This window comes from Hydra vulgaris, chromosome 06 (assembly GCF_038396675.1).
Source record: "Hydra vulgaris chromosome 06, alternate assembly HydraT2T_AEP".
NCBI lineage: Eukaryota > Metazoa > Cnidaria > Hydrozoa > Anthoathecata > Hydridae > Hydra > Hydra vulgaris.
In genome coordinates, this window is record NC_088925.1 from 47,090,606 (window position 1) to 47,103,528 (window position 12,923).

Consider the following 12,923-nt stretch of genomic DNA (forward strand, 5'->3'; position numbering starts at 1 on the left):
AACATGTGGTAGGACCAAGAAGACTTATTAGGACGAAGATTAATCGTTTAATAGAGCATAGCGTGCAAAATTGTTTAAGCAAAGATAGGTTAAAAGAAAAGCGAAAATTTACAAATGTTTTAAAAGTAAGACTTTGTCTTATTAATTTCATGCTTAATTTTTATCTTTAGGCATTTATTGAAAATATTTGACAATATTTTCAATAAATGCTTAAAGATAAAAATTTTATTTTGTGTTTGTGTGTGTGTGTGTGTGTGTGTGTGTGTGTGTGTGTGTGTGTGTGTGTGTGTGTGTGTGTGTCTATATAAATATATATATATATATATATATATATATATATATATATATATATATATATATATATATATATATATATATATATATATATATTTCTGAAAAAAGTGGTTTTGAAGGACGCCATATCGAAAGAATCGTTGGCAATTTGTTGAAACGTGCTGTACCGAAGTCGCAAAAAGAAGAAAATTTCAACGATGCTACATTGATCATCTTACCAGAAGAAATTTAGTTTTTTAAAATACTTACTGTAAAAGATGCTGTACCAATAAATGGAATTAATTTTACCTGCATCTTTTTTTGTCTAAAAGTTTCTGTTCCCTAAGACCGCACCCTATCTACACCCTATCTACTTATTTAGTGCAAAAATGCGTTTGTCGCAATGGCCATTGTAAGGGTTTGTGGGGGCGTAAACGTTTTTTTATATAATATGGAAGTTTAAGGACGTCTGGTAAACGTTCGTAATACTAAAAATATTTGTCTAATTTCAGTTTAAAACGGACGTCTATTAAGGACTAAATTGGACGGACGAAACATGTCTGCATTTGGACTTAATTAATGACTTGCATTGGAACCTAATTTAGACGCCTATAGACGTCCAAAACAGGCATTCGTTCATACGAAACAGACGGACGTCTAAATGTTTACTGGGAATCTCACTCATCTTTACATAAAAGATATCTTCGCCTTTGGCGATTATAAGTTCTTCTTTAAAGTCACACAGTAGGCGACTTTAAACCAACCTGGCGAGATTTAAGTGGGCAAGAATCAGTGCTTTTGACACACCGGACAATTTATAATGGTACTGTCAACCACTCTAATAAAATCTAAAAACTTCTACATAGTTTTGTAGCTGAAGGAATAAGCTAACTAATGATATTTAGTGCAGCTGTGTAAGCCTGTGTAAATAATAGCCTGCAAACATCAGTTTTAGTACGTAGGCGAGGTTCAATTAAATTACCCTAATGTTTAAAATTCTTTAAACAATTTTCAATCAATATTTACAACTAGTCTACTTAGAAATTTTTTAAATATTAAATAAGTTAGTTTTTTTTAGCGTAACAAAAGTCTACCGCTAGATAATGTATTCAAAGTAACGCCTTTTACAACGCCAAATTGCAAGGCAGTAATTTAAATCAACTACTTATCTTCGAATAATAAAAAAATAAAGAAGGTGTTGTATCCTCCAGGAACTTATTTGTGTATATTATTTTTAAGACGGCCCAATTTTACGGCTTCTTGTTGTTAATTGAAAATATGTAAAATGGAGGCCTATATTTAAAGAGAAATAACCTTGAAGTATCGTATTTATTTGATACCTATCTACCTTTAGCTTAGTAGATCACTTTGAAGATTCTATATTGGAGCCCACGGAGAGAGATATTATTTACATTGAACTTTTTTAAAGCTGTGTTATTAGTGATTACAAAGATTTAAGCGGATTAAAGTTTGTCACATGTTTAAAATTTAAAATCCTTATTGCATATCATTGAGTATAAACCTGTTTACATATTTATGTATAATGTCTCTTGCCAATAAACGTCGATTTCGCACGACTAGTATTAATTCTATTAAAAAATTGTTTGAAAAAGCTTTTTCTTGTATTAACACTTATGATTCTGTTGAAAATGCTGCTGAAAGCCTATCTAGTTTTCAAGATACGTTAGTTGAAAAATTTAAAAAAATTGAACAGTTTAATGACGAAATTATGTACCAAATTGAGGACGATGCTGAGTTAGAATTTGAGGAAGAAACTTCTACTGAGTTCAGTGTCTACTTTCGTAAGAACATTTTATTAATAACAAAGTTCATTGAAAAAGTAAATAGTTCTAAATCTGATGCAAATGCAAGTACTTCTAGTCAGTCAAAATCATGCTCAGTCAAATTACCAAAAATAAACCTAAAACCATTTAATGGACAGCCTGAAAATTGGTTGTCATTTTATGAGAACTTTGAATGTGCAATTGCCAATAACAATGATTTATCTGGCATTCAAAAGTTGACATATCTTCGCAGTTTAGTTGAAGGACAGGCATCTTCTACTATTAAAGGTCTTGCTTTAACTAATAGCAATTTTGATGTTGCCATGAACCTACTTAAAGAGCGGTACAATAATAAACAACTACTCATATCAGCTCACATGACCTCTTTACTTTCATTAGATAAAGTTATTGATATTAGAGACGTATCAAAGCTTCGAAAAACCTATGACAATCTAGAAATTCAAATACGTAGTTTAGAGAATTTGGATATAACCTCTTCAATGTATGGTCCTTTGCTTGTACCAATTCTCATGCAGAAATTACCTGAAGAATTAAATCTCATTATCTCAAGACAATTTCAAGGCTGTGACTCTTGGGATATAAAAACAATTCTTGAAATTTTTAAATCTGAACTTCAAGCGCATGAAAAGTCAATTTCGAATGCTTCTGCTTATGATCGAAGACCCTTATCTATTGAGACATTGCATTCAAGCTCCTCATATAACAATATAAAAAACTATAGCACTTCTTATAATAAACATCTTGAAAAAAATGAAAGTTTTAAGTGTGCCTTCTGTAGCAAGAATCATTTATCCCAACAATGCATGTCTGTAACACAATTAGATGCAAGAAGGAAAATATTAAAAGACAAAAAACGTTGCTTCATTTGTTTACGTATTGGACATATTTCTTCCAAATGTTTATCTCGCATAAAGTGTTATGAATGTTCAGAGAGACATCATTCAGCCATGTGTGACAAGAAAAATCAGCTCCGACTACCAGACAACCAACTAACGTCTGTTGCTGGAGTATCAAAAGGAAATTCAGTATTGTTACAGACTGCTTTAGTTACAATAACATCTGGTACCACTGAATTACGTAATTGCAGAATTCTATTCGATAGTTGCTCCCAATTGAGTTATGTTTCACCCTCTATTCGAGAAAGACTTCATTTAAAAACAATTGATCAAAAGAAAATATCTATTAAAACATTTGGAAATCAGTGTATCACTGAAAATTTAAAGAAGGTCCAATTCTGTGTTCTTGATATAAATGGTGCTCGCATTCCCATTTCATGTTTTGTGAAGGATATATGTGCTCCCATTAATGGTCAAAACATAAAGTTTGCTATTGAGAATTACAGCCATTTAAAAGATTTGAGGTTGGCAGACAGTCATTTTGCTGAAGGAAACGTTCGTGTTGATATCCTTATTGGTGCTGATTTCTACTGGTCCATTGTAGATAATGAGATAATTAGAGGTATTGAGGGTCCTGTTGCTATTAAATCCAAAGTTGGTTTTTTATTGAGTGGAAATATTTTTGGCATTTCAGATAGTTGTGGTGTGTTTCACTCTCATATTTTAGAAATTGCTTCTGAATTCTGCAATGATAAAACTGTTTTTTATAATTCTATGTCATCCTTTTGGGATTCTGAAACTATAGGAACAACAAGATCTGACATTAACGACTTAGTGTATGAGAACTTTAAAAATGAAATTCAATTTAATAAACATTCTAATCGCTACGAAGTTGGGTTACCATTTAAACTCAACCATGATTTAATTAGTGATAATTACACTTATTGCATCAAACGCCTGGCACCTGTACTTAAAAAACTCAGCAAAGACAACAAACTGCTTACAAGCTACAATGCGATTATAAAAGAACAGTTAACTCAAGGTGTCATTGAAAAAGTAAACAATCATGAAATTAGTTATGGAGACGTACATTATCTACCACATCGCCCTGTAATAAGAGATGATAAAAGTACTACTAAAGTTCGTATGGTCTTTGATGCTAGTGCAACTATTGATGGACCATCCTTAAATGACTGCTTAAATGCAGGTCCAAGCTTAACAACTTCTTTATTTGGTGTACTCTTGCGATTTCGATGTAACAAGTATGCATTCATCTCAGACATTGAAAAAGCATTTTTGCAAATATCCTTAAAAGAAAAAGATAGAGATTTTGTTCGATTTTTATGGGTTGACAATCTTGATTCTGAAAATGGACAAGACCTTTTGTCATCTCCAATTGTTACGTATCGTTTATGCAGAGTTCTGTTTGGCGTAACGTCGTCGCCATTCCTACTCAGTGCAACATTAGTGACTCACCTTCAAAAATACACTGAAATTGATCAAGAATTTGTTGAAAAGATGTTGCTTTCTTTACATGTTGATGACTTAAACTCTGGAAGCAATGATTTAAACCAATGCTTAGAGTTCTTCAATAAAGCTAGAAATTATTTGCAAGAAGCAAACTTCAATCTTCGAAAGTTTGAATCAAACTCAGTCGAACTCGAACAAAAGATTCAGTCAAATAATTATGAACGCAATAATACAACCAAAGTTCTTGGTCAAGCATGGGATAAAGATTTGGACGAATTGACATATTCATTTAATGATATTCTTGAAACCGTTAAAAATATTCCTACAAAAAGAGATGTTATGAAATTTATTGCCAGTATTTTTGACCCAATGGGAATTATTAATCCTATCGTTGTCAGATGTAAGTGCTTCTTTCAGAGATTGTGTGTTGAAAAATTTTCTTGGGATGACTTGTTGTTTGGATCTACTTTAGATGAGTGGAACGACATCATACTAGATTTTCGTTCATTAAATAAATTATCTTTGCCTCGATGGATTCTAACTGACTCTTACTTATCCAACACTAATATTAAACTTGAGTTTCATGCCTTTGCCGATGCAAGTATAAAAGCATTTGGTTGTTGTATCTATCTTAGATGTATTGTTAATGAATCACAATGTTTTGTCTCACTTATTGCCTCAAAATCTAGAGTGGCCCCCATAAATAAATCAACTATTCCAAGACTGGAGTTAAGAGCAATGGCTTTATTATCCTCTCTGATGTCTACTGTGAGAAAGGAACTTAAAAACTTGAACATTGATGACATTTTCTGTTGGACAGATTCCACTATCTGCCTTCATTGGTTGAATAATACGAATCAAACTTATGAAACATTTGTGCAAAATCGATTGATAAAAATTCGTGATTTATTTCCTATTCAGTTTTGGCATTATGTGGAAACTTCACAAAATCCTGCTGATATTATATCCCGTGGATGCTCCTTCAAATATATTATTGATCATGACATTTGGTTTAATGGTCCTGATTATCTTAATGACGTTTCAGTTCCATGGCCCTCTTACAATTTAATTGAACATACAGATAATGAAAATAACTTGTGTTTAGTCGCTGCCACAAACTCCATTGACATTAATCTTGAGTTTATTGATATTGAGCGTTTTAGTAGTTATGAACGATTAAACAGAGTAACAGGCTGGATTCTGCGATTTGTAAACAATTTAAAGAGTCATGTTCAGAAGACTCATGTAACAATGACGCCAACATTATCTGCTGATGAAATTGAATGCGCAAAGATACTTTGGGTGCGATATGAACAACGTGATGTCATGAAAAGCAAAAATTACAAACAGTTCAGAAGAGATCTTGGACTTCAAGAGATTGATGGAGTTGTTCGATGTCATGGAAGAATGCAGAATGCTCCAATTCCAAAAGAAGCTAAATTTCCGATTTTTGTTCCTCGTAGCAGTCAGCTGTCTAAGTTATTGATTGTTTATTTCCATAAGTTGGTGAAGCACAATGGCTTAAAAGAGACTCTTACAGAGCTGAGGACTAAGTTTTGGATTCCTCAGTGTAGACAACTGGTTCGCAACATAATTTTAAAGTGTTTCCTGTGTCAGTATTTTGAGGGAAAGCCTTATATGTATCCTCCTTCTCCACCCTTACCCTTGAGTCGTTTATGTGATGATTACCCATTTATGCATACTGCTGTTGATTATGCTGGTCCTGTTTTTGTCAAGAATATTTATGGAGACTGTGACACTATGTTTAATGGGTGGATATTTTTGTTTACCTGTGCTAGTACCCGTTCTATTTGCTTGGATTTGGTTTCCGATCTTTCATCTACATCGTGTATTCGTGGACTAAGACGTTTCTTTGCTAGAAGAGGCGTTCCAAGCAAAATTCTATCTGATAATGGTACACAATTTGTTGCTGAACAAACACAACTCTTTGCAAGCAACAAATCGATCGATTGGCAATTTAATGTCCCAGCTGCCCCGTGGTGGGGTGGGCTGTTTGAAAGAATGATAAGAATGGTAAAACGATGTCTAAAAAAAGTCGTTGGTAAAGCTCGTTTAAACTATGAACAAATGTTAACATTGTTGCAAGAAATAGAAACCGTAATTAACAATCGACCCCTAACCTTTGTATATAACGAACCTTGCGTGGAAGCCTTAACACCAAATCATCTTGTCTTTGGGCGAAAGTTAAACTTAAATGGTGTTAATAGTGATAGTAATATTGAACATGACTTAAATAAACGATATAATCATTTACAAACAGTACTTGAACATTTTATTAAACGATGGAAGAGTGAGTACCTAACAGAGCTGAGGGAGTTCCATAAATCTAAACGAAGTATTGGTAGCGTGCAAATAAATATCGGCGACATTGTTTTGATAGAAGAAGATAAGAAATCACGTTTGCTCTGGAAGACTGCAAAAGTTGAAAAAATCTTGGCATCAAGTGATGGTTGTTCACGTGCGGCAACAGTAAAGTACTTACAAGGAGATGGATCGTTCAGACATGTAAATAGACCCATAAATAAACTTGTTCCTGTTGAATACGCGAATCAAAAAGAAGGCATTAATGAACTCAAAGTAACATTTGTAAATGAAAATAACATTCCTCTTGTAATAAAACATTAAAGGCGGGGGAGTGTTGTATCCTCCAGGAACTTATTTGTGTATATTATTTTTAAGACGGCCCAATTTTACGGCTTCTTGTTGTTAATTGAAAATATGTAAAATGGAGGCTTATATTTAAAGAGAAATAACCTTGAAGTATCGTATTTATTTGATACCTATCTACCTTTAGCTTAGTAGATCACTTTGAAGATTCTATAGAAGGTGAACATAAACAAAGTGATATTAAAATATCATAGTCCCGGCACTGTTTTTACTGATATTATATATGTGTATATAATTGTTGTTTACAAATAATTACAAGAAGTAAATAAGCGCCATGCATCACAAATAGGATGCAAGTACTGATCCTCTATGGATACTTTAAATTCAGACCAAATGCATTCTTATATGGAATACATACATTTTTAAACAGAAAGGACGCAGTACAAGGTACACAGTAACATAACTCATTTTGGCGTTAATATATAATTTAAGCACTATTAGAATAAAACCTCTATTTTGGTGCGATAAAGAAGATCGTGAATTGTTTCACAATGAATTACTCAGTTTTGATATTTTGATCTCATAGAAAAAATGAAGAAAATAGAATTATGAGAAAATGTGTAACTCAGGAGAGTGTGAAGGCATAAACATAAAATTTGAAAAAAAAAAACTCAGTGTTAAGTGGATACATACTTCTCGAGCTTTTTGCATTGCAGCATGTTTTAACTAAATTTAAAAAATTACACAGCAACCATTGTTTAAAAAATCACCGATTGCGATTTACCAATTAAACGCTATGATTGTCTGTTATGGCATCATAATGTTTAGATGTGATGAGAAAAACTACATGAAAAATAGTTAACGGAGGTGGCTAACAAAGGAAGTTCAACTGAAAAAATTAATGGAGCTGTTAATATAAGGAGCCTAAACGGCAGAACTAGAATACCATTATTCTTCCTCTGTTTTAAAACCGGCTGTTTAAATTTTTTCGTAACGGACACTCAAACTCTCCGTTAGTTTATCGGAGAGAAGTTAAAGCAAAATTATCTGTTTAGTTATGGAAATTATCTGGTGGCTAGATTTGCCACAAGTTTCTGCTTTTTTTTTAAAAAAAAAACTCATAGAGTTTAAACGGAAGTATTCGTACATTTATGGGAGCTTTCCGTATAATGGGCAAATATACGGGTATTTTAGTGGGATAGGTTTATAATTGTAGTAGATTTTTTCTTCTAATAGTTTTTTTCTTATTTTAAACAAGTTATCATTAACTATTTTGACTATTTCAAAAAAAATCTATTGCAATTAAATTAATTTTAATTCTAAATTAATTTTAATTTTAAGTTAATTTTAATGCAATTAAATTAATAATAATTTTATTATAAAATAAAAACAACCAGTTTATAGTTTAACTATTAAAATAGATTTATCAGATAACTAAAGTATCAAATGAATGCATTTTAATACATAGAAATTTTAATTATAATTATTTAATATTAATTTGAAAGTCATTATTTGTAAGAGCGTATTTATACAAATATGAAGCCCACAAAATGCTAATGCGAAATAACATTTGAATATTTATTTTTTTCACTGCAACTTCTTTGACAATAAGTTAGTGTCGCGGTGCAGGTTATATTAACATCATAATATTTTACGCTAATACATATACTATTATCGGCTATATCATTGATTCATAAAGCGGCTTTATAAATAATATATTTACTCGGGTTGTTCTCTTTTGCAAAAGTTGAAGAGTTCCAAAGGGTTAAAGTGCAGGGAAAAAAAACAGACAAATAAAAGTTTTTCGACAATGCAGGGACCGATACAGTAAAAGAAACAGACTTTGATAAATGACGAGTCAAGCAAAAAAGAGTTTTGGTTGATGGAACTAGATATGAAAGCTCCTTTGCTTTCATCTCTAGTTCCATCAATGTTTACAATGCACCTCCGGATCCAACTACGATTACAATGCATTTTTGGACCTTGCCTAGAAGAGAAAGAGCATCATTAGAAGAACCAGGAATAAGAGATTTGTAGAGGTAGAGAATAGAATCAGGAGAGAGAAAATGGTGAGCACAATAAAGAGACTGAATTTTGATAGAGTTTTGTTGGAGTTAAAATTTACGAGCCACTGTGAGCCCCAATCTGTTACAGAAGTGAGATCAGATTCACGATCAGCTGCCTGTTCTAAGCAACCATAAAGAGAAATCCTTTTGTCAAGACAGGAGTATAAAGCTGAGTTATCAGCAAAAGAGCTGCTTTAGATGTAAGTTTGTCGGGAAGATCATTATTGTAGATAAGAAACAAAATAAAACCAAGGATAAAACCTTGAGGTACCCCAGAAGTTACTGAAAATAAAGAACTTTGTTGGAATTTGAGGATGACTTTAATAAAGTAGTTAAAAAGAAACAATTTAATAATCTCAAAAACTTTCCCAGATATACTATATGAAACAAGCTTATGGGAAAGACCAAACTGTGAAATTTTGTCGAAACCCTTAGATATGTTAGTCAAGAGCTTACTTAGAATTCTTTATTAATTTATTAGTAATTTAGATATCTAAACAACATATGTTGTCTAGATATCTAAATTATTTTAAGATAATTAAGTTATTTTTAGAATAATTTTATTTTGTGATGTTTGATCTCCACCACGCCCCTAGTAGTACCGCGCTCAACTAGTTTCTCCGTGCAGCGGCCTTGTTTGTCAAGGTTTGTGTTTAGGAGTTATAAAGTTGAGATAGGGTTGTAACCATAACTAAAGTAGCCTCCTTGACTAAACTGGCCTTTATGGCCTTAGGAAGGTGAATTGAAATAAAAAAATAAAAAATAAAAGTATATAAATATAGTAGGATATGAACACATTGAACACTTGAACACATAACATGCTTAAATAGGTTACTTTTAAGCATAACAATAAAACAACACAAAATAAAATTATACTGAAAACAAAATAGTAATAAATGTATAAGTACATAAAGCTGCAAAGTTAAAACTTAAAAGCACCATTTTAAGAATAAACAATATTGACTGTAAACAAAGTCAAAATAAACAATTTCTCAAAAATATTATTAGTAATGCATAAAGTTTAGTTTATTTATTATTTAGTTATCATAATACAAGATAAAAATATTAAAATGCCATTAGTTGGAATCGGTAAATTAATAAAAAAAGGCAGTGATTGATTTGTTGCCCTATAGCAGGTCTCAAGAATGGTCCAAGGGATGGCGATGACTGGCACCTACTTTAACCCCTGCATTTGCTAACATTAAGGAGAAGCTATCTAAAAAGTATATATTATGAATACTAGAGTAGAGAAAAAATATTTCAATGCTATAAGTCCTAGAAATAGTTTTATCAAAAGAAATATTTCTAAAAATGGTTTTGATAGACTCCAAGGTCCCAACTTTATTTCGTATTTAGAGGCTTTTTCCAAAGAAATATTTCAACAAGTTTTGTATAAGCTTATAATTATTTTGTTAGTTAAAAATAGTGAAAATAGCTGACTGCCTAATACACTGATGCATTCTCTGCAGAGCTGTGCTGTAACTTTTTGGGGGCCCAAAAAATTTTTTGTTTTAACTTTGTTGAATTTATTTTTACTAAGTTTTATTTTTAAAAAATTATTAAAAGTAATTATAAATTAATTTTTCTAGCCCTTTTGCTTGCAAATTCATCAATTAAGTCATTGGAATTAATATCACTTAACATTTTTGCTCATCCTGAAAGCCTTTTCTGTGACATTGTCAAATGTAGATAATTCATAATTAATTTTAGTTACAAAAATGATCATTCACAATAAGCTACCGATATAATTCATATAAATTGCTTTCTAAAATGAGTCCCAAATTTTCTATAATAGTATATTACCTTCTAAAATATATCTTAAAATAAAATGTTTATTTTTAAATTTTACCACTTCAACATTATTTTCTTAGTGTTAGACCAGATTTGTACAACTAGTATTGATATTAATTGTATTAATAGTTTTTAACTTTTTATTATCGAAAATAAATTAAAAAACTTAATTTAATGAATTATAAAAGACTTAAATTGCCCTTGCATTGAATTATTTATTATATTGATTAATTTATTAAAACAATACTGTTTAAAGATTGTTTAAATTTACCTTAAGCCATTTGAGTTATACTAATCATCGATTTCAGAAATGAGATAATGTTTATCAATACCATCATAGCATTCAATTGGATCAATTTTTTCAACTATTAGTAGAAAGTGATCAGGGCCCAGGTCCTGTCCCGCCCAAAAATGATACTTCTTGCAAACCCGCCCCAGGCCCCAGCAAAATTAAAACATTTAGCAGGGGTTAATAGGCGGGGCTAGAAAAAAATTTATAACTTAATATATTATAATTTTATGCTTAAATTTACTATTTATTAAATACTGGCATACATTTATATGTTTAAACTCTAATTTAATTCCAACTAGATTGCAAAAAAATTGGATAAATAAAAGTTTTTTTAGCATGAAGGGATAGATATAGTGAGTGGATGCAACTTAAATAAAAAGCCGATGAATTATGGTTTATCGTAATGGAGATGATAGCTCGTTTGAGCACTGACCATGATTGTATTTGTAGATAAAAGAAAGAAATGCAACCTTACAACAAAGGGAGAGTGGCTCAAGCTTGGCAGATAAAGCAGGTTTAATTACATTTACAATGTGCTTTTAGACTTTATCTGAGAGTAAAAGGGTTGTTATTTGTTAATATAGGAATGCCAATAATATTGCAATATTACTTTGCAGTAAATAAATGAGTTTTGTTGTCAAACAAAAATTGTGGATTTTAAGTCCAGAACTTAAATCCAAAAGCCACTGCAAGCCTTAGACTGTTACAGAAGAGAGATCAGATTGGAAATTAACTGCTTGTTCTAAGCAATTAAAAAGTGAAGATTTTTAGTCAAGAGAAGAGTATAAAGTTGGGTCGCAAATAGCGACCAGCAAATAGAGCCACATTAGATTTCATAAAGATCGTTATTGTAGATAAGAAACAATGCAGGAGCAAAGATAGAATCTTGTGGTACCCTTTAAGTTACTTGAAATAAAGTAGAGGGAAGGCCTTTAAGAATAACTTTAGTATTGTAGTTAGAAAGAAATAATTTAATAGCCGCAAAACCTTTATATAAAGAAACTAATAACAGAGTGAAGACTAATCGTAGGATAATTGTAGAGGTAAAAGTGTTTTCTAGAGTTTTTAAAAATTAGAGCCACTTATTTAGCACTTTTTAAAAGTTTAGCAAAATTTAAAGAGAGTTCTAAAGAACACTTTTTTCAAGACTACGATGGAAATCTATTCTGGAGCACAAACTGTAGAAGTGTTTAATTGAGAATTAACTTAAGCATTGAAAGCCAGAGTGATTTTAATGTTTAACAGTGGGTTAATCTGTTCAACTGTCAGGAAGAATTTAGCTATTATATTCAAGAGTCAAATTAGAGTATGATTTCTTTGTAAACAACTCTGCTTTACTCTGGCAAGAAGAAAAAAGATCAGACCTGTGATATAGAGATAAAATTTTAGACTTACTTTAGTTAATGACATTGTTGAAGACTAACCCAAAGTCTCATCTGAGATAAGATACAAGATTTCATCTTATTTATCTCATTTGAGATAAGATACAAGATTTAGTAAAATGAGAATAACAGAGCTTAACATTAGACAGGACTTTTTTACATTGTTTTCTTGCAATAATAAAAGGATATTTGTTCTTAAGAGAGATGTTCTCGTAATAAAGATGAAAAAAATGATTAATGTTTAATAAAGCAACTGCTCAAGCTGGTGAAAAATGTGAAGTAGAATGAGACTTGACTTAAAATTGAAAAAAAAACATAAAAGCTTCCAAACTTTTATTCCAGAAGGAATAAAAGCTTCCAAAATGTACTTTATGCATACA

The 12,923-nt window shown here is 31.3% G+C and overlaps 1 protein-coding gene across 1 annotated transcript; it reads left to right on the forward strand.

Annotated features, from left to right (window-relative positions):
• Nucleotides 1-1,816: 1,816 nt before the first annotated feature.
• LOC136081445 (uncharacterized) lies at nucleotides 1,817-7,030 on the forward strand. The gene has a single exon (XM_065798760.1). The coding sequence runs from the start codon at nucleotides 1,817-1,819 to the stop codon at nucleotides 7,028-7,030; it is 5,214 nt and encodes a 1,737-aa protein (XP_065654832.1).
• Nucleotides 7,031-12,923: the final 5,893 nt, after the last annotated feature.